This window comes from Oncorhynchus clarkii, chromosome 19, assembly GCF_045791955.1.
Source record: "Oncorhynchus clarkii lewisi isolate Uvic-CL-2024 chromosome 19, UVic_Ocla_1.0, whole genome shotgun sequence".
NCBI lineage: Eukaryota > Metazoa > Chordata > Actinopteri > Salmoniformes > Salmonidae > Oncorhynchus > Oncorhynchus clarkii.
In genome coordinates this window covers 7,436,105-7,459,617 of record NC_092165.1, presented here as the reverse complement: position 1 = coordinate 7,459,617, position 23,513 = coordinate 7,436,105, and the positions used below count along the sequence as shown (strand labels likewise).

Below are 23,513 nucleotides of genomic sequence, written 5' to 3'. Positions count from 1 at the left end.
ATTGTCAAGTAGTCATAAAGCCTTTGAATAGGTGAAATTACCTAGTTTAGAGCTACAACAACATGTTGAAATGTCTGGTGGTCCCAGAGGACTGTGTGTTTTTAATACCTGCCACTTACAGTAGCCGTAACAAATGATATTTTCACCAGTAGCTATATGTATCAATCCTTTCCAGATGACATAAGTATCGGAGACTCTAAAAATAAGCATATCTCTCTTCATAAAATGAATATGACTAAAGAGAGAGACCAGCTGCAGATGAGTTACAACGGGCTGACTAAAGAGAGAGACAAGCTACAGACGAGTTACAACGGGCTGACTAAAGAGAGAGACCAGTTAGAAAGGGAGAGAGACAACTTTCAGAAGAAGTTTGAAGGCAAGTGAACTGAACTGGTATTCCTTTTGATGTCAATCCTCATCAAAATGGCAATCCTAAAGCCTTGAGAAACTGAAACGGGTTTTCTTCAGTCATGTCAACAGTATAATACCTTTGGGTAAAACTTTTTGGAAAGCCCCAAGCAATTGTATTTATTTATTGTGTTGTATTTTTCAACAGAGAAAACCTGCTGCTCTAATGGATGGATGAGGTTTGAAGGCAGCTGTTACTACATCTCTACTTTCTACATCTCCACTGTGAAGAACACCTGGGATTACGCCAGACAGGACTGTCTGAGCAGAGGAGCAGACCTGGTTATCATAGAGAGCAAAGTTGAACAGGTAAAACAGAGAGATAGAGACTTTTGACTTGTTGTCAAAATGTCCTGTACTGCAGTACAGCATACATGTTCCATACTCACCTTGCCCCCTAAGGCACAATACAAAAACAACATCACACATCACAATAACCAAAACCTCACCACTTCTACAACCGTATATCCAACCGATCTTCCCCAGCTGTACAGACAGCACCCCCAACACACCATATCGTCTGAAACATCTCCACACTTTGTATCATTTTATAGAACTCAAATTCCACCCTAAGGCGCACAGAGACCATCCCATTGAATAATAGTAAAGGGTCTCTTTCCCCCACCTTTGACCCTGTTCCTCCTTGTTAGCCAAATAGCCAACTTTGCCTAGGCAAACAGTTCAATTCAACAACACACATTTGGCCTTCTCCTTATTTAAATAACTGTACCCCATTATAAACATCCCAACAGTAAAACCCACCCACAACCTCTCACACAGACATTCCAACAGAGATCCCTGCAGTCTCCTGCATAGCAGGCCCAGAAAAGGCTCCATGGCTAGTGTATATAACTTCCCAGGTAGAGGCCATTCTTGTCTAATGTCCCAGCTCACCCAGACTGGCCTACTGAGCCCTCCTCCCACCTTGACCATACATTATGCTCCAGCTTACAACATCCTCACACAGGCCGAAAACGTTGACCCAAACCCAAACACAGACATCACATTAAACAGATACTCATGGCCCACTCTATCAAAAACCTTCTCTTGATCTAGATAGACCAATTCAAAGTTCACATCAGAACCTCTCGATAAGTCCAACAAGAACACGTTGTCCGTGACTGAGCGTGCACAATGCATAATATGTCTGTTATGTCTGTTCCTTGTGTCCAGATAGGACTTCAGTCTTTTAGAGAGGACCTTGGCAAATATATTGTAGTCCGCACAGAGCAATGCCACAGGCCTTCAGTTCACACAAGTCCCCTTTTTGGGCAGGAGAGTCAGAGCCACCTGACGCCAGCTCACCAGTGTCTCCTCAGGCGCTACCTGTGAGAGTTCCTGTTTAACACCCCCAAATAGAAACATCCTCTCTCTCCCTGTGTTCGGCGCATACACATTTATAAAGACAAAACCCATGTTGTTAATTTATGCTTTTACTACAAGCAGCCTAACCCTACATACCTACTTTGAGGAGCATATTTTTAGAGAAATACCAGGTACAAAAAGGACTGCTACCCCTGTAAAAAAAAGCCCACAGTTTTGTTCATTCTGGAAAAATAACTTATAATTTCTGCTCCTACCTTTTCGCTGACCTCAAGCAGAACCTCCTTCACCTTAATTCCATTCTCAGGAACACAGCTGAATCGATGCCGTAATGACAGCGTCCCCTCCGCGCTAGGCTGTGAAGCCATCGCGCACACCACACCGTTCAAACCCAGGAAAATAAAACTCTGTCCTATGCCACCCTAACTTAAAGAGAAAAAAAACTGTGGGCACTGCTAAAACAAATAGTGCATTAACCTTCCACCATAGGAAAGAAACATTTTAAGAAAAGACCAAGGAAATAATCAAGAAAAAAGTTAGGACAGAGCCCTCCACACCAAACACTCAAACTCCAAAAAATTGCCAGCATGCAAGAGAGGGAAAGAGAGACAGAGAGAGAGACAGAGAGAGAGAGAGAGAGAGAATAGTGGTGGAGATATTGTATTAGCAATGTTGTTTTCTGTCACAATAACAGACGTTCATCAATGGGCTTAAATCAGTCAGTCATGTCTGGATTGGTCTGACTGACTCTGTTACTGAGGGGACCTGGAAATGGGTGGACGGAACCCCACTGACCACCCCAAGGTAAGAGACTACTGCTCTAATAACCCTGACCACAGTGGAAGAAGTAGGACTGATTCTCTGTGTTGTTCATACTCTAGCTTCTGAGAGAGTGATCAGTCTAACTCTGTGTTGTTTATTCTCTAGGTTTTGAGAGAGTGGTCAGTCTAACTCTGTGTTGTTCATACTCTAGGTTCTGAGAGAGTGGTCAGTCTAACTCTGTGTTGGTCATACTCTAGGTTCTGAGAGAGTGGTCAGTCTAACTCTGTGTTGTTCATACTCTAGGTTCTGAGAGAGTGGTCAGTCTAACTCTGTGTTGTTCATACTCGGGGTTCTGAGAGAGTGGCCAGTATATTTCTGTTGTTTCTACTGCAGGTATTGGAGGAGTGGAGAGCCTAATGGTGGTGGCGTGGAGAACTGTGTGGTGGTACCTTACTGGTCATCAGGCCAAGGAGATTGGTGGGACTATCAGTGTTCCAATCGAGAGTACTGGATCTGTGAAAAAGGCCTGTTGTAGGTACTGCTGTTTAAAGAACTCTGAAGACTGATTATATATTTTGGGAAAATGGCACTATGAACAAGACGTTGGAGAGAGAGAGGCACGTACACACACACACACACACACACACACACACACACGGAAGCATTCACACACAGAAAACAAATTAGTTATTTACACTACCAGTCAAACTTTTCGACACACCTAATCATTCCAGGTTTTTTTTTTATTCTACATTGTAGAATAATGGTGAAGACATCAAAACTATGAAATAACACATATGGAGTCATGTAGCAACCAAATAAGTGTTAAACAAATCGAAATATATTTAATATTTCAGATTCTTCCAAGTAGCCACCTTTTGCCTTGATGACAGCTTTGCACACCCTTGACATTCTCTCAACCAGCTTCATGAGGTAGATGCATTTGTTCAAAGTGAATTTGTGGAATTTCTTTCCTTCTTAATGCTTTTAGCCAATAGTTTTGTTGTGACAAAGTAGGGGTGGTATAAAGAAGATAGTCTTTTACCAAATAGGGTTAAGTCCATATTATGGCAAGAACAGCTCAAATAAGCAAAGAAAAACGGCAGACCATCATTACTTTAATACATGAAGGTCAGTCAATCCGGAACATTTCAAGAACTTTGAAAGTTTCTTCAAGGGCAGTCACAAAAACCATCAAGCGCTATGATGAAACTGGCTCTCATGAGGACTGCCACAGGAAAGGAAGATCCAAAGTTACCTCTGCTGCGGTTGAAAAGTTCATTCGAGTTAATTACACCTCAGATTGGAGCCTAAATAAATGCTTCCTAAGTAAATGAGTTCAAGTAACAGACATCTCCACATCAACTGTTCAGAGGAGACTGTGTGAATCAGGCCTTCATGGTCGAATTGCTGCAAAAAAAACACTACTAAATGACACCAATAATAAGAAGAGACTTGCTTGGGCCAAGAAATACGAGCAATTAATAATAGAATGTGGAAATCTGTCCTTTGGTCTGATGAGTCCAAATTTGAGATTTCTGGTTCCAACCGCAGTCTTTGTGAGATGCAGAATAGGTGAACGGATGATCTCTACATGTGTGGTTCCCATCGTGAAGCATGGAGGAGGAGGTGTGATGGTGTGTGGGTGCTTTGTTGGTGACACGGTCAGTGATTTATTTAGAATTCAAGGCACACTTAACCAGCATGGCTACCACAGCATTCTGCAGCGATACGCTATCCCATATGGTTTATGCCTAGTGGGACGATAATTTATTTTTTATTTTTTAATGTATGTTTTTTAAGGGGTGGATCAGCTTAATAAGATTGTTGCTTCCATCAATGTAATTTTCTGCATCGTTTCCAATCCCCCATATATTTTTGGGGTAATTATATATACCACTGCTCAAAAAAATAAAGGGAACACTAAAATAACACATCCTAGATCTGAATGAATGAAGTATTCTTATTAAATACTTTTTTCTTTACATAGTTGAATGTGCTGACAACAAAATCACACAAAAATTATCAATGGAAATCAAATTTATCAACCCATGGAGGTCTGGATTTGGAGTCACACTCAAAATCAAAGTGGAAAACCACACTACAGGCTGATCCAACTTTGATGTAATGTCCTTAAAACAAGTCAAAATGAGGCTCAGTAGTGTGTGTGGCCTCCACGTGCCTGTATGACCTCCCTACAACACCTGGGCATGCTCCTGATGAGGTGGCGGATGGTCTCCTGAGGGATCTCCTCCCAGACCTGGACTAAAGCATTCGCCAACTCCTGGAGAGTCTATGGTGCAACGTGGCGTTGGTGGATGGGGCAAGACATGATGTCCCAGATGTGCTCAATTGGATTCAGGTCTGGGGAACGGGCAGGCCAGTCCAAAGCGTCAATGCCTTCCTCTTGCAGGAACATTGTCTTTCAGTAGGAGGAACCCAGGGCCAACCACACCAGCATATGGTCTTACAAGGGGTCTGAGGATCTCATCTCGGTACCTAATGGCAGTCAGGCTACCTCTGGCGAGCACATGGAGGGCTGTGCGGCCCCCCAAAGAAATGCCACCCCACACCATGACTGACCCACCGCCAAACTGGTCATGCTGGAGGATGTTGCAGGCAGCAGAACGTTCTCCACGGCGTCTCCAGACTGTCACGTCCGTCACATGTGCTCAGTGTGAACCTGCTTTCATCTGTGAAGAGCCAGTGGCGAATTTGCCAATCTTGGTGTTCTCTGGCAAATGCCAAACGTCCTGCACGGTGTTGGGCTGTAAGCACAACCCCCACCTGTGGACGTCGGACCCTCATACCACCCTCATGGAGTCTATTTCTGACCGTTTGAGCAGACACATGCACATTTGTGGCCTGCTGGAGGTCATTTTGCAGGGCTCTGGCAGTGCTCCTCCTTGCACAAAGGCGGAGGTAGCGGTCCTGCTGCTGGGTTGTTGCCCTCCTACGGCCTCCTCCACGTCTCCTGATGTACTGGCCTGTCTCCTGGTAGCGCCTCCATGCTCTGGACACTACGCTGACAGACACAGCAAACCTTCTTGCCACATCTCGCATTGATGTGCCATCCTGGATGAGCTGAACTACCTGAGCCACTTGTGTGGGTTGTAGACTCCGTCTCATGCTACCACTAGAGTGAAAGCACCGCCATCATTCAAAAGTGACCAAAACATCAGCCAGGAAGCATAGGAACTGAGAAGTGGTCTGTGGTCCCCACCTGCAGAACCACTCCTTTATTAGGGGTGTCTTGCTAAATGCCTATAATTTCCACCTGTTGTCTATTCCATTTGCACAACAGCATGTGAAATGTATTGTCCATCAGTGTTGCTTCCTAAGTGGACAGTTTGATTTCGCAGAAGTGTGATTGACTTGGAGTTACATTGTGTTGTTTAATTGTTCCCTTTATTTTTTTGAGCAGTGAATATCTGTATACATACACACATGCATACACATACACATATGTACATACACATACCTATATAGATATACATACTTTTTAAAGAATATACCTTTATCATTCCCCGCAAACCCTACCACCCTCCCCCAATTGGAGTAAACTAATAAACACTTAGGCTTCTACCTTTAATTTATACATCTTATACACATTTTACAGACATAATCTATTTTACAATAGTTATATTTTGTTTGTTTTTAGTCCTTCCTCTATTTCTGATGTCCATCCAGTTTGATTTCTATTTGTAACTGTGCTATTTCACAAAATGTCTGAACCTAAACACATTTTACAGACCCCGTATGTTTTAGTCTGTATGTCAATTAAGGCTACTCTCAGAACGGAGTTCTCCTTTTTAAGTTCATTCACTTCTGTTTCAATCTTATTGACTGTCTCTTTTAACTTGTGTGTTTCCTTCTCCAATGTCGTAGCTTTTTCATCACTCATCTCGAGGCCTTCAACTATTTTATATCCTTACTGACTAATTCACGTATACCCAGTTTGTCATTTATTGATTTTAACGGATCGGTTTCGACCTTTACCATTCCCGGTGGTGAAAATATTAAATCGTCTGTGTCTGTAGAAGAGTCACGTTTCCGTTTTGAAATCGGTTCCCCTGTCTTACTCTTCGTCATGTTTGGGTGTTGCTTGTTTTCGTAATATTTGTCGATAAATGTCTCTAGTTTTAAGATTTGTATAGTATCATTATCCAGATTGAAGGTTATCACCCACCAGATTGAGTAGTGCTAATATTTAGTCTAACTTGCCGATATTCAATATGACGTTTTTATCTTGAGGTGCTCTACATAACTACGTTCAGTCTGTCATTACCTGTCTCAGTCCCGCCTTCCTATCATTTGTTTAGGACAATGATCTAACACAATGATCTAACACACCTCCAGGGCTATTTGATCAAGAAGGAGAGTCATGGAGTGCTGCATCAGATGACCTGGCCTCCACAGTCACTTGACCTCAACCCAGTTGAGATGGTTTTGGATGAGTTGGACCGCAGAGGGAAGGAAAAGCAGTCAACAAGTGCTTAGCCTATGTGGGAACTCATTCAAGACTGTTGGAAAAGCTTTCCAGGTGGAGCTGGTTGAGAGAATACCAAGAGTGTGCAAAGCTGTCATCAATGCAATGGTTGGCTGCTTTGAAGAATATAAAATATATTTTGATTTGTTTAACACTTTTTCTGTTACTACATGATTCCATATATGTTATTTCATAGTTTTGATATCTTCACTATTATTCTAAAATGTAAAAAATAGTAAAAATAAAGAAAAACCCTTGAATGAGTAGGTGTGTCCAAACTTTTGACTGGTACTGTCTATCACGTAATAGCTGTTGTCAATGTTAAGATTTATAGTTCATTATATAGCATTGCATGTAGGCTCTACACAAATATCTCTCTCTCTCTACCTCTAACTCTCCGTTGATGGTTGGATCCATGAATGGTTAAGTGATGATCCCACCTAGTGGTTAAAGTGAGAGATGAACTCACCATGAACAACATAGAGGTGAAACAGTGGTATTACACACTTGTCTATGGGTTTTTTCTCAATTCATCCTTCCTTGGTTTATCCTCGCATCCTCTCTCCTCCTTCTCAAAACACATTGGATAATACAATCCTCGGGGAGGGACCTTGGACCTTCTCCTCTAATAGGGTTGAGCAGAAGGAGAGGAGAAAAGAGAAGAGCAATCAGACTATTGAGATAGAGCCTTGTCAGAGAGAGCCTTAGAGGAAGAAGAACATTTTAATTAGTGATGGACAGAGAAAAATAATGTTATGTTGAGATTTAGATGAGTGTGTAGACATACTGTGCTCTACAATGCTTGTGTTCTGCTAAATGTATTCATAATTGTTCTAGATTTCTTTTCATGATCAATTATTACCATCAATCACTTTTATAATAAGAAGAACAAATGTACAGATGAATAAATAAAGGAACAGTGTCCTCTGAGGTCAACCAGCTTCCTGATTGAATGTGATTGGATTGTTAAAAAAGTGTGACCTGCAGTTGGACACAGACAGAAGGCAGCACAGAACTTAGGACACATACACATTCACAAAGGCACACACGTCTGTGAAGTTCCCCTTTAAAACCTCTGAAAAAGACGCAGACATAGATACCCTACACACACTTCTGAATATTTCCTCACACTGATGTCACACACAGACGGCATAGACAGGAAAGGCCAGTGCAAGCCATAACGGGACTTCCTTATGAACAATGTTACGAACAGGCCTTGCGAAATATGACTTCCTGCTTGAATCTGATTGGATTCTATCAACTGCAGTCGACCTCAAACAGACTTCAGAGCGGTACCAGTGGAGACGCATATCAGAGTAACTACTCAGCTAATTGTAATTGAAGTTAGAATCATAAAATAGATATTGCCATTAGGAGTCAGTTAGAAAGATAATCATACAGTAGATATTACCATTAGGAGTCAGATAGAAAGGTAATCATACAGTAAGTTAATACCGTAAGTTCAAGTAACTTAGAATCATAGATATTACAATATCAGGTCAGTCAGACTGAATTAGTTCATTCATTGATTGATTGGGGAAATCATTGATATTCGGTACGGTTAGTTAAGATGGCCGACTACATCAACAAACAGGTGATTGAATTAAAAGAAGTTAATGAAGAAAACAGGAACGGCGCAACGAGGAGCGTGAAGACTGAGACCCATCTCTCAGGTAAGGACAAATAATTAGCTATTTTTCTCTCTCTCTCGCAATCACGGACGCACGCCCGCCTGCAGGCATAGACGAACCAAACACATGCACGCACACACACAAATACCCCATAAAAGAAAAACATACATAACATGTATATTTTTGAGTGTTCTGTCACCTGGGTGGTTCAGTTGGTAAGGAGAGTGGGGATTACAACATGCTGGGGTCACACACTAAAATGCATTATGTTTTTCCCCTTCAATTACTGGAACTATTTTAATAAGATCAATTAAAAATAACCTTTTAAAACAACAACAAAGTGGACACCCTGCCACTGTTTTTGGTAAACCGCTGAGGGGCTGGAGAAATGTAAGCACTCTCAAATTCATAGAGATCTGTATGCTCAGTGTAAGCTTGTTTTACTCTGGAATTGTAAATGATGGAATTGTACACTCTGTATTTTTGGGAGATCCGCCAAAATTCACATAGAGACGTGAGTTATAGATCTTTCATTCCCATTGAAAGCAAGTCGAAGAGGCGGTAGATTTGTTCTATGTGTTGTTTTTCTGTGCTTCCCTTTCTGAAGTTGCATTTTTACATCTTTTACTTTAGGTTTTGTACAGCAACTTCGAACAGCTGAATATACAATATTTATTTTACACAATGACTGCTTGTTTTGTCACATAAACACATTAGAATTTTTGCAACCAGGAAATGGAGGACCGATTTCTGCATGGTGCATCTTTAAATTGTCATTTGGAGATCATAGATGGTCAGTCCTTGCATACATAGTTCTGTCTATGCATTTTAGAGTGGTTACATTTTTCCAGTCAGTGTGTATTTTGGGTCCTGATGGGGTTACATAGTTAAACTAAGCTCATGAGGCATTTATAAGTTACATTCATAAAGAATGAATAGGTAAATATTATACATTTCAAAGTCCCCAAAAATTGAGGCAGCGATCAAAGATAGCCTTTTTAAATCATTCTTCAGCTATATTGTGCAATTTTGGCAATTTCTTCATACAGTAGCTTCCTGTTTTTCTGATGTGAGGTGACCACAAGTTTGAGTAAACTGTTGCTGCCTACCCTAAATCAGAGGAAAACAAATGACGCAATGGAAATGTTTGGTTCTCAGAATTCTGATCATAATCATTAGTGATGTAGGATGATGGTGTTTCTATGTGTGTTTCTTTGTGTGTGTGTGTGTGTGTGCGTGCGTGCGTGCGTGTGTGTGCGTGTGTGTGTGATTCTCTGCAGATGGAAGACTAAGACTCTACAGGCTGGCTGCTGTGTGTTTTGGAGTGCTGTGTCTTCTACAAGTCACCCTCAACATCTCCCTGAGGCTGGTTTTCTGTGAGTGAGGTTGTGTCCCAAATGACACCCTAGTAGTTCTGTTCTTTTGATAGTGCACTATGTAGGGAATAGAGTGCCATTTGGGACCTTTTTCCATTTGGGTCTCTTTTCCATTTTATAACGGACTACATTTGAACAGGGTCGATGGGGCAGATACGTATTTTATCATCACACTAGTTCTGTACTTAAAATCAACGATCACAATTCCTGTAGTTTGTCAATGTTTTTGACGCACGAAAAATAAACACACCTGCTGTAATGATGCAGTACAACGAAATGTGTGCTCTATTTACAGTAGTCTGTTCCTAGACTCCGCATGGGTTTCAAGTTTGAGAAAGTTTATAATTTATCCTTCCATTTCTACCGATCCGCGTGTCAGTTATGATTTTCATAAACACGTTTTAGTGGAACATTTTCATTTAGAATCATTTTTGTTTTTCAAAATAATTGTGACAGGGTTAATATTACAAACCGGAATTACATCATTTAGGAGACTTTCTTATCCAGAGCGATTTACAGGAGTAATTAGGAGTAAGTCCCTTAGTCAAGGGCACATTGACAGATTGTTCACCTAGTATACCGCCCCAACGCTCTAAACCGCTATGCAACCTGCCGCTTCAAAGCAGAATTAAAATAATAAACATTTAAAAAATAGAAATTCCATTAATGGGAGAGCACCAGCCTCTGCCATATGGACACATTTATACACTGTGATTCATTGGCGTCTAAAGAAATGAGTGCACGAAGAGATATCCTCAGGCAATGTAGCAGTAGGCCAAGAACTTCCATTGTCAACTAGAAGAAATAAAATCAGAAAACATCCTGATGAAAATATAGATTCTTTCAATCTCATTCATCTCTTTGCTTTTTCTAAGGAGGACTGGTGATTATCGAGGGGAGAGTTTTGTAAAGATTTTTAAAATACTGTGAGGAACTAACATTCACAATGGATGTAAAGGTGAAGAAAAAATGACTTAGAAGCTCAGCTAATTAGTGGTGTTGAGTGAACACGATCAGAAACCAGACATCCCCAAATTGTTACTTTCCTACATTTGCGCAGCAGGCCAGTTAGCCAACTTCTATATGCGTGCTCTGGCTCTGTCAACATTGAGAGGACAGAGAAACCAGATACATGCTCATTGCTCAAGTGGAGCGCTGGACAAACTCGGCCATCAGGCTCTCCTCCAACAGCGTCACGTTGGCAGTGAACTCATCAGGGAGGAACAGAAACATACTGACATCATCCTGCATCTGAAAATCAGAGGGAAGGAGAAAGAGGCAGGGAAGAAATAAAACGGAGAAGAAAAGAGATCAGATCAATTGGAAAATAAGTTTATGAACAATAACAATTATTTGAAACATTTTATGCAAATTAACTGTGTCATTACTTGGGGTGGCAGGTAGCCTAGTGGTTAGAGTGTTGGGCCAGTAACCGAAAGGTTGCTAGGTCGAATCCCAATCCAATTTCACAGGATAATGGTTCTGGGTAATCATGGCAATGCGGGTGAGCGCCACCCCATCTAGCTGGACGTCCTCTATCCCTCTATTTGTTATCCATCTATCCATACACACAACCACACACTCATAAAAACGAGGCAACAGGTGAAAGGTGAAAACAACTTCAGGAGATGAGATAAGGAGTTGAACCCCAGCCCTCTAGTACCTTCGAAGTTGGCAACACCCAGAGCAACACTACCAGCACTTCTTCCCAGGGGCTTTGTCAGGATGGTATCCACCTGCCTGTTTTCAATATTCCCGCAAGGTGGCGCCAACTCTCAATTTTTGATTTGTAAAGGCACACCCCTGTCTTTCTGTTGACAGTGCATGTCAGAGAAAAAACCAAGCGATGATGTCAAAGGAATTGTCCATAGAGCTCAGAGACAGGATTGTGTCGAGGCACAGATCTGGGGAAGGGTACAAAGACATTTCTGCAGCATTGAAGGTCTCCAAGAACACAATGGACTCCATCGTTCTTAAATTGAAGGAGATTGTAACCACCAAGACTCTTCCTAGAGCTGGCCGCCCGGCCAATCTGAACGATCGGGGGAGAAGGGCCTTGGTCAAGGAGGTGTCCAAGAACCCGATGGTCACTCTGACAGAGCTCTAGAGTTCCTATGTGGAGATGGGAAAACCTTCCTCAAGGACAACAATCGCTGCAGCGCCAGACGGAATACACTGCTCAGTAAAAGGCACATGGCAGTCCACTTGGAGTTTGCCAAAAGGCACCTAATGACTCTCAGACCATGAGAAACACGATTCGCTGGTCTGATGAAACCAAAATTGATTATTTTGCCTCAATGCCAAGCGTGACGTCTGGAGGAATCCTGGCACCATCCCTACGCTGATGAATGATGGTGGCAGCATCATGCGGCAGGGACTGGACTAGTCAGGATCGAGGGATTGATGAATGGAGCAAAGTACAGAGAGATCCTTGATGAAATCCTGCTCGAGAGGGCTCAGGACCTCAGACTGGGGCAGAGGTTCACCTTCTAGCAGGACAATGACCTTAGCACAAATCCAAAACAAAAGGGAGAGGCTTCGGGACAAGTTTCTGAATGTCCTTGAGTGGCCAAGCCAGAGCCCGGACTTAAACCCCATTGAACATCTCTGGAGAGACCTGAAAATAGCTGTGCAGCGATGCTCCACATCCAACCTGACAGAGCTTGAGAGGATCTGCAGAGAAGAATGGGAGAAACTCCCCAAATACAGGTGTGCCAAGAATGTAGTGTCATACCCAAGAAATCTCAAGGCTGTAATTACTGCCAAAGCTGCTTCAACAAAGTACCGAGTAAAGTGTCTGAATACTTACGTACGTTTTTTATTATGTATGAAGTTCCAAACATTTCTAAAAACCTGTTTTTGCCTTGTCATTGTGGGTTATTGTGTGTAGATAGTGTGTAGTGTGTAGATTGATTAGGGGAGTAAATAATTCAATACATTTTAGAATAAGGCTGTAACATAACAAAATGAGAAAAAAGTCAAGGGGTATGAATACTTTTCCGATTGCACTGTATAAGCCTGGGATATCAACCACTCAAAGTTAGTGGGTGTGACCATAGAATTCTACGGGAGTGACCTTCTTAAGTAAAATATTTGCCATCAGGCTATGTCCTTTAGAAAAAACATTCCCCCTGGTCGTCGATAGTAAATACAACCACAAAGACTGTACTTCCGGCGCCGACAGAGATGGCCACCTCGCTTAGCATTCATAGGAAACTATGCAGTATTTTGTTTTTTTTATGTATTATTATGTATTACATTGTTTCCACAGGAAATCTTAAGTTTTGTTACATACAGCCGGGAGGAACTGTTGGATATAAGAGCAACGTCAACGGCAACATTACAACCAGGAATACTACTTTCCCGAAGCGGATCCTCTGTTTGGTCCAACACCCAGGACAATGGATTGGATCCCAGCCGACGACCAAAAACAACGGCGCCGCAGAAGGAGCATATGGAGCGGTCTTCTGGTCAGGCTCTGTAAACAGGCACATCGCGCACCGCTCCCGAGTATACTTCTCGCCAATGTCCAGTCTCTTGACAATAAGGTAGACGGAATCCGAGCAAGCGTTGCCTTCCAGAGAGACATCAGAGATTGTAACGTTCTTTGTTTCACAGAAACATAGCTCACTCGGGATAAATGATCAGAGCCAACTGATTTCTTATTGCATCAAGCCGACAGAAACAAGCATCTCTCTGGTAAGAAGAAGGGCGGGGTTGTATGTCTTATGATTAACGAGACGTGGTGTGATCCTAACAACATACAGGAACTCAAGTCCATTTGTTCACCTGACCTAGAATTCCTTACAATCAAATGCCGACCGCATTATCTACCAAGAGAATTCTCTTCGATGATAATCACAGTTGTGTACATCCTCCCCAAGAAGACACATCGACAGCCCTGAAAGAACTTCATTGGACTCTATGTAAACTGGAAACCACAATTCCTGAGGCTGCATTCATTGTAGCTGTGGATTTAAACAAGGCTAATATGAAAACAAGGCTCCCTAAATTTTATCAGCATTTCGACCTGGGCTGGCAAAACCGTGGATCTTTGTTACTGTAATAAGCCCTCCCCCGCCCTCCTTTCGGAAAATCTGACCACGACTCCATTTCCTTACTCCCAGCCTACAGCTTGAAACCAAAACAGGAAACGCCCATGCTCAGGTCTGTTCAACGCTGGTCCGACCAATCGGATTCCACGCTTCAAGATTGCTTCAACCACGTGGACTTGGATATGTTCCGCATTGCGTCGGACAATAACATTGATGAATACGCTGATTCAGTGAGTGAATTTATTAGCAAGTGCATCAGGGATGTTGTACACACAGCAACTGTTAAAACATTCCCCAACCAGAAACTGTGGGTTGATGGCAGCATTTGCGCAAAACTGAAAGTGCAAACCACTGCTTTTAATCAGGGCAAGGTGACCGGTAACATGACCGAATACAAACAGTATAGTCATTCCCTCCGCAAGGCAGTCAAACAAGCCAATTGTGAGTATAGAGACAAAGTAGTCACAATTCAATGACTCAGACATGAGAGGTATGTGGCAGGGTCGACAGTCAAACACGAACTACAAAAAGAAAACCAACCCCGTCGCGGACCACAATGTCGTGCTCCCAGACAAACTAAACAACTTCTTTGCTCGCTTTGAGGACAATACAGTGCCACCGACACGGCCCGCTACCAAAACCTACAGGCTTTCCTTCACTGCAGCCAACATGAGTAAAACATTTAAAAGTGTTAACCCTCGCAAGGCCCAGATAGCATCCTTAGCCGCATGCACAGACCAGCTGGAAGGTGTGTTTACGGACATATTCAATTAATCCTTATCCCATTCTGCTGTTCCCACATGCTTCAAGTGGGCCACCATTGTTCCTGTTCCCAAGAAAGCTAAGGTAACCGAGCTAAATGACTATCGCCACGTAGCACTAACTTTCGTCATCATGAAGTGCTTTGAGAGACTAGTTAAGGATCATATCACCTCCACTGTACCTGACACCCTAGACCCACTCCAATTTGCTTACCGCCCCAATAGGTTCGCAAACGACGCAATCGCAATCACACTGCACACTGCCCTAACCCATCTGGACAAGAGGAATACCTATGTAAGAATGCTGTTCATCGATTACAGCTCAGCATTTAACACCATAGTACCCTCCAAACTCGTCATTAAGCTTGAGACCCTGGGTCTCGACCCCGCTCTGTGCAACTGGGTCCTGGACTTCCTGACGGGCCACCCCCAGGTGGTGAGGGTAGGAAACATCTCCACACCGCTGATCCTCAACACTGGGGCCCCACAAGGGTGCATTCTCAGCCCTCTCCTGTACTCCCTGTTCACCCATGACTGCGTGGCCATGCAAGCCTCCAACTCTATCATCAAGTTTGCAGATGACACTACAGTGGTAGGCTTGATTACCAACAACGACGAGACAGCCTACGGGGAGGAGGTGAGGGCTCTCGGAGTGTTGTGTCAGGAAAATAACCTCACAATCAATGTCAACAAAACAAAGGAGATGATCGTGGACTTCAGGAAACAGCAGATTGGGTAGCAGCCCCTATCCACATCAACAGGACATTAGTGGAGAAGGTGTAAAGTTTTAAGTTCCACGGCGTACACATCACGGACAAACTGAAATGTTCCACCCACACAGACAGCATGGTGAAGAAGGCACAGCAGCGCCTGAAGAAATCTGTCTTGTCACCAAAAACACTCACAAACATTTACAGATGCACAATCGAGAGCATCCTGTCGGGTTGTATCACCGCCTGGTACGGCAACTGCTCCGCCCACAACCGTAAGGCTTTCCAGAGGGTAGTGAGGTCTGCACAACACATCAGCGGAGGCAAACTACCTGCCCTCCAGGTCACCTACACCACCCGATGTCACAGGAAGGCCAAAAAGATCATCAAGGACAACAACCACCCGAGCCACTGCCTGTACACCTTGCTATCATCCAGAAAGTGAGGTCAGTACAGGTGCATCAAAGCTGGGACAGAGAGACTGAAAAAATGCTTCTATATCAAGGCTATCAGACTGTTTAAGAGCCATCACTAATCTTGAGTGGCTGCTCCCAACATACTCAAATCTCTAGCCTCTTTAATAATAAAAAATTGGATGTAATAAATGTATCACTAGCTAAACAATGCCAATTTATATAATGTTTGCATACCCTACATTACTTATCTCATATGTATATACTCTACTCTATACCATCTACTGCATCTTTCCTATGCTGTTCATCCATTGCTCATCAATATATTTTTATGTACTTATTCTTATTCATTGCTTTACACTTGTGTGTATAAGGTAGTTGTGACAAGTAGATTACTTGTTAGATATTACTGCATGGTCAGAACTAGAAGCACAAGAATTTAGCAAAACTCGCATTAACATATGCTAACCACTTGTATATGACAAATAAAATTTGATTTGATTATGGCTAAGCACATTTCCACAATTTCTATTCTTAAAATGTGCTTTTAGATCTAAACCCTAAATCTAAGTTTGATGCGTTGGTCCACCAGTCCTTCCGAGCATTTGGGCGGAAGTGTCTGGGAACAAGATTAGGTGTAATGTGACTAAAATGACTTAACTTTAGAGCGTGTTTCATCCTTCAGCACAACATGTCACCCTTTATACGTTTATATTATATTCAACATTGTGGGTCATGTCACATTTGACATGGGAGATTATGTTTTTAGTTATTTTTATTTCACCTTTATTTAACCAGGCAAGCTAGTTGAGAACAAGTTCTCATTTGCAACTGCGACCTGGCCAAGATAAAGCAAAGCAGTGCGACAGAAACAACAACACAGAGTTACATGGAATAAACAAGCGTACAGTCAATAACACAATAGAAAAAAAAGAAAGTCTATATACAGTGTGTGCAAATGGCATCAGGATACTGCCAGAGGTCCGGACAACAGGCCCTCCGATTTTACACACTGAACTCTATCTGCGAAGTAGTATGCGAACAGGGCGATGCAGTCATTTGAGAAACCAAGGCTATTGAGTCTGCCAATAAGAATACGGTGATTGACAGAGTCGAAAGCCTTGGCCAGGTCGATGAAGACGTCTGCACAGTATTGTCTTTTATCGATGGCGGTTATGATATCGTTTAGTACCTGAGGTGTGGCTGAGGTGCACCCGTGACCAACTAGGAAACCGGATAGCACAGAGGAGAAGGAACGGTGAGATTCGAAATGGTCAGTGATCTGTTTATTATCTTGGCTTTCAAAGACTTCAGAAAGGCAGGGCAGGATGGATATAGGTCTGTAATAGGTTGGGTCTAGAGTGTCACCCCCTTTGAAGAGGGGGATGACCGCGGCAGCTTTCCAATCTTTAGGGATCTCAGACGAAATGAAAGAGAGGTTGAACAGACTGGTAATAGGGGTTGTAACAATGGCGGTGGATAATTTTAGAAAAAGAGGGTCCAGATTGTTTATCCCAGCTGATTTGTACGGGTCCAGGTTTTGCAGCTCTTTCAGAACATCTGCGATCTGGATTTGGGTGAAGGAGAAGCTGGGGAGGATTGGGCGAGTAGCTGCGAGGGGTGCGGAGCTGTTGGCCGGGGTTGGGGGAGCCAGGAGGAAAGCATGGCCAGCCGTAGAGAAATGCTAATTGAAATGTTCGATTATCATGGATTTTTCGGTGGTGACCGTGTCGCCTAGCCTCAGTGCAGTGGGTAGCTGGGAGGAGGTGTTCTTGTTCTCCATGGACTTCACAGTTATGACACGTTTATGAACCCTTTATAAAGCATGACGTACACTTATAGATGCTTAATAACACATTCATGTAGCACTTATGAATGCATTATGAAGGCTTTATGAACCCTTTGATAAGACCATTGACGGTGAAATCACAATCAGTGAAAACATTATTGATCTAGCTAACTAGCAGATTTAGATCAATCATCAACATTAATGATCAGCTGATAGTCTGTCCTCTTTCCCCGATGTCAGTCATGTATTTTGATAGGCACTGCAACCAGTGGTGTAGTGATATTTGTCATCATTTCTCAATCAATGTTTGTACTGACAGATGACACATTTTGAATCTCTTTATAGAATATACATGACACGCATCCTCAGATTACAGCGTCTGACTATATCCACATCGTCTCTGAGAAAATGTCCTTCACCAAGTCAGGAACAGCTCATTTCAAAATAGACTAAACATCCATGTCAATCTTGAATGATAATTCATCACGTTTTACTGGTGAAATGTCCACACCGCATGCCAATCATCATCATGAGAAAATGCATTTAGATGTTATTGAATTACTGTTACGTGAGTGAATTAACCAGGAGCTATATGTATCAATCCTTTCCAGATAACAGAGGCAATGTGACTGTGGAGAGAGACCAGCTACAGACCAGTTACAACACACTGACTGCAGAGAGAGACCAGCTTCAGAAGGAAAGAGATGATCTCATGAGAAAGTTCTCTAATCTGAGTGAGTTAACCTGATAAATGATCATAACATCACATATCTAATATGCAGTTTCAATAATAGGTGCAGAATAACAAGATGGAAATGAATGTTTTGTCATGTAGAACAAACCTGTCCTGATGGCTGGCAGAAGTTCAACTCCAGTTGGTACTTCCTGTCTACTGAGACTAAAACCTGGAATGAGAGCAGAGAGGACTGTCTGGAGAGAGGAGCAGAGCTGGTGATCGTAAACAGTGATATGGAACAGGTGTGTGTCTGTGTGTGAGAGAATGGGAGAGAGAGAGAGAGAATCAAGCATCTCTTTATCAGTAATGTGTCTTCCAGTATTTAACACATGTAGTCTATAGTAGTTGACAATATCAGTATCTTTCTCACCAACAGCAGTTTCTCTTAGGCCTCAATAAGGGAGCCTGGATTGGTCTGACTGACTCTGTTACTGAGGGGACCTGGAGATGGGTGGACGACACCCCACTGACCATAAGGTGTGAAAGAGACTTTTTAACAAATGACATATTACTTCAAATCATTATCATGAAAAGTTTGTTTTCACTCATAGATGTCATTCCACGAACACTAATATATATATCGAAGAAACTAAGTACTATTAAATATGAAAATGCAATACAACAAAATGTATCTTTGTTGGTCTAAGCTAGATGAGGGTGTGCTAATATTAAAGCTGAAAAAACATGTCTATAATTTATGATGATGTTTTCTACCAGCGTCACACACACACACACACACACACTGTTAATTATATATCCTGATTGTCTACTCACTTGTATCCCTACCTACATCAGCAAGTATTCACACCCCATTTTGTTGTGTTACAGCCTGAATTTAAAATGTTTTAAATACCGACATTGAATATCCCTTTGAGCATGGTGAAGTTAATAATTACACTTTGAATGGTGTACCAATACACCCAGTCACTACAAAGATACAAGCATCTTTCCTAACTAAGTTACTGGAGAGGAAGGAAACCACTCAGGAATTATAACACGAGGCCAATGTTGACTTTAAAACAGTTACAGAGGTGAATGGCTGTGACAGGAGAAAACTGAGGAATTCTGTTTGCAACAAGGCACTAGAGCAAAAAAATGCTCAAACGGTTTGGACGCAACAGACAGAAGTTGGAAGATCAGGTTTAACGACTTCAGATGAGTCCCATGACAGTTGTGAGGGTCGTAGAGTGAAATAGAGAAAACCACCGTGTTTGTGAGAGTCTCGCCTTTCCAGAGATTGGTTTGTACAGATGTTTTTTATTGAGACAGCTGCATTTCAGGATGTCTCATGGTCTGGCAAACACCACTGTAGCTCGGCCACCTTCCCATGCAAAAACAACCCGGATATCTCTAGCTTAAATTGACTGATTGTTTTGGAGATGTTTTTATTACATTACTTAGATTGACGCACAGGTGTGTCAATGGACTCTTACTGATTTAAGGATGGAATGGAGCTAAGCACAGGCAAAATCCTAGAAGAAAACCTGTTCCAATCACCTTTCAGCAAGACAATAACCTAAAACACAAGGCCAAACCGACACTAGAGTTCCTAACCAAGTGTAACGGTTCTCCTCTTCATCTGAGGAAGAGTAGTCAAGATCGGACCAATGCGCAGCGTGGTATGTGTCCATGTTAATATTTAATAAATCAACTGAACACTGAATAACAAAACAACAAAGAGAGTGAACGAAACAGTCCTGTAAGGTGCAACAACACAAAACAGAAAACAACTACCCACAACTCAAATGGGAAAAACAGGCTGCCTAAGTATGGTTCTCAATCTGAGTCAACGATTAACAGCTGCCTCTGATTGAGAACCATACCAGGACAAACACATAGAAAACCAAAACTAGAACAACACATAGAATGCCCACCCCAACTCACGCCCTGACCAATCTAAACAAGAAACATAACAAAGGAACTAAGGTAAGGACGTGACACCAAGAAGGCAGTGAATGTTTCGAGTTTTTAAAGTTTTGATTTAAATCTGCTTGAAAATGTATGGCAAGACCTAAAAATGGTTGTCTAGCAAAGATCAGCAATGACATTTGACAGAGCTTGAATAATTTTTTCTAAGAATAATGGACACATGTTGCACAATCCTGGTGTGGTAAGCTCTTTAAAAAAAAATACCCAAAAAGACAAAGGGTGATTCTAACATTTACTGGTTGAATAGTTACGCAAATGTTCGAAGAAATGTTAGTATTTTATGTAAATTATTGCCAAAAAATACTATTTAAGACAATATTGATCCCACTTTGTAACATAACTCTATTTGAAAAAGTCAATTTGTGTGAATATTTTCCGTATTAACTCAATTACCTCAACTACATACCTCGTACCCCTGCACATTGACTCGGCATTGGTACTCGTATATAGACTCGTTACTTTTTATTTGTTGTGTTACATTTTTTTTTTAAATTGTTTGCACATTTTTTATTAATTTCTTAATTACTTAATTACTTTAACTCTGCATTGTTGGAAAAGGACCCGTAACTAAGCATGTGTTATTATTATTTTCTCTGTCTTGTTTACCCTGTAGTTACTGGCACTCACAGCAACCTGATAATGGTCGTGATGACCCAAAAAATGGGGAGGAGGACTGTGTTGAACTGAACACAGAAACCTGGCGTCCTGCAAAGGCATGGAATGACCAGTCATGTTTAGACAATCGTCACTGGATTTGTGAGAAAGTGGTTTAACATCACCATGACAACAGAGGAGGCTGGTGGGAGGACGCGCGGTGGGAGGACATACAGCACCTTACAGTGCTCACCACTTCATTCTCTCTCTCTCTCTCTCTCTCTCTCTAAGACACACACACGCACACACACCAACACACTGCTGGTACTGTACTGAGTGGCAAACAACCTGATAATGGTTGTGAACCAGGATATACTGTAACAAGGACTGTGCTGATGTTAATATTGGGTATTCTGAGCCTGTATATAAACATTCTGACATATCATTTACCTCTCTTCATAACTGGATTTGTGTTATATAGTAGCTCATTATATAGCAGTGCTACAGTGCTAATGCATCTCTCTCTAGTTAAACAGTGTGTAGACATATTGTCATCTGTAAAATTATTGTATTCATTGTTTTAAATAGAAACATGTTATGTGATTTGCCATAGGCTTGTGCTTTTTTCATTATCAATTATTAGTACAAATCTCTTTAGTAAAAGATGAGGCTCAGAAAAGAAAGGCTCAGTAAGAAAGGAACCTAGCAATTTACCAGCTTCCTGATTGAATGTGATTGGATTGTTAAAACAATGTGACTTGCAGTTGGACACAGACGGTCGGCAGAACAGTACTGAGAGGATACACGCTGCACACAGGCAGACACACACAGACACACAGACACACAGACAGACACACACAGACACAAACACACAGACACACACACAAACACACAGACACACACACACAGTTAGAAAGGTAATCACATAGTTAGTGCAGATGTATGACTACTTTAACAAACAGGTTATTGAAGAACATGAGAAAAGAGCAACAAGGAGAGTAAATACTGAGACCCGTCGCTCAGGTAAGAACTAAGAAAACTATCTATTACACACATACATGCACATGTGCACACCTTGAATTTCGTGATTTTAGGCGCAAGGCTATTTGTCCTTCAAGAGGTTCCCAATCTGCCAGGGCATCAAGGCCATCTGCCAGGGCACCCTGTCCATGATCCACAATAACCAGTTAAATTGATTTGAAAAACACTAGCCATTCTGTTAAGAAAAACATTAGTCTATGTAAAGGTCATACATAATTAGCATATTGGAACAATAGCGCTTTTAGCTTACTGCTGTGTGCATTGCTGTTGTTATAATGTGAAGAAATAGCCTAATAGTTCATTAACATTTTAAGCTAAATGTTCTGATCTGTTGCATCAGCCTCTTTGCTTTTAAACGTTTTTCTTGATGTACAGTGGTTGTATGAACTTGGGATCTATCGTCCCACAACTGTCCCAGAATCTAGAAATATTTATTTCTCTCACCGAACGATAAGTGTAGATCCACTTTTGTACTATACTAGATTGAAATAGGCAGGTGATTTTGCTATTCGTTACTCATCTTGGTGCCAGGTTTCCTACAGACATGATGCTTGGCTGTCACGCCCTGGTCGTAGTATTTTGTGTTTTCTTTATTATTTTGGTCAGGCCAGGGTGTGACATGGGTTTATTTATGTGGTGTGTTTTGTCTTGGGGTTTTAGTAGGTATTGGGATTGTGGCTTAGTGGGGTTTTCTAGGTAAGTCTATGGCTGTCAGAATTGGTTCTCAATTAGAGGCAGGTGATTATCGTTGTCTCTGATTGGGAGCCATATTTAGGCAGCCATATTCTTTGAGTGTTTCGTGGGTGATTGATCCTGTCTCTGTGTTTGTTGTCACCAGATAGGCTGTATAGGTTTTCACGTTATGTTTTTTGTATTGTTCGTGTTTCGTCTTTATTAAAGATGTATCAAATCAACCACGCTGCATTTTGGTCTGACTCTCTTTCAACCGAAGAAAACCGTAACATTGGCATTCAGGCCAAAAAGTTAAATAGTGGTTTTATCAGACCAGATAATCTTGTTTCTCATGGTCTGAGTCCTTCAGTCGCCTTTTGGTAAGCTGTCAAGTGCCTTTTACTGAGGAGTGGCTTCTGTCTGGCCGCTCTACCACAAAGGACTTATTGGTGGAGTGCTGCAGAGATGATTGTCCTTCTGGAAGCTTCTCTCCGATCTCCACAGAGGAACTATGTTCCAGAGTCACCATTGCGTCCTTGGTCACCTCTGTGAGCAAGGCCCTTCTCCCCCGATTGCTCAGTTTGGCCAGGCGGCCAGCTCTAAGAAGAGTCTTGGTGGTTCAAACTTATTCCATTTAAGAGTGATGGAGGCCACTGTGTTCTTGGGGATCTTCAATGCTGCAGAAATGTTTTGGTAACCTGTACCTCGACACAATGCTGTCTCAGCGCTCTAATTATTCCTTCCACCTCATGGCTTGGTTTTTGCTCTGACATGCACTGTCAACTGTTGAACCTTATGTAGCCAGGTGTGTGCCTTCCCAAATC

General features: G+C 42.0%; 1 protein-coding gene across 1 annotated transcript; it reads left to right on the top strand.

The window, feature by feature from the left end:
- The first annotated feature begins 8,261 nt into the window (after positions 1 to 8,261).
- On the top strand, positions 8,262 to 22,931 carry LOC139374681 (CD209 antigen-like protein C). Its single transcript, XM_071115741.1, has 6 exons — positions 8,262 to 8,655; positions 9,894 to 9,989; positions 18,329 to 18,451; positions 18,553 to 18,695; positions 18,830 to 18,930; positions 20,996 to 22,931. Exons 1-6 carry the CDS (start codon positions 8,553 to 8,555, stop codon positions 21,153 to 21,155), a joined length of 726 nt encoding a protein of 241 aa, XP_070971842.1. The 5' UTR covers positions 8,262 to 8,552; the 3' UTR covers positions 21,156 to 22,931.
- The last annotated feature ends 582 nt before the right edge of the window (positions 22,932 to 23,513 follow it).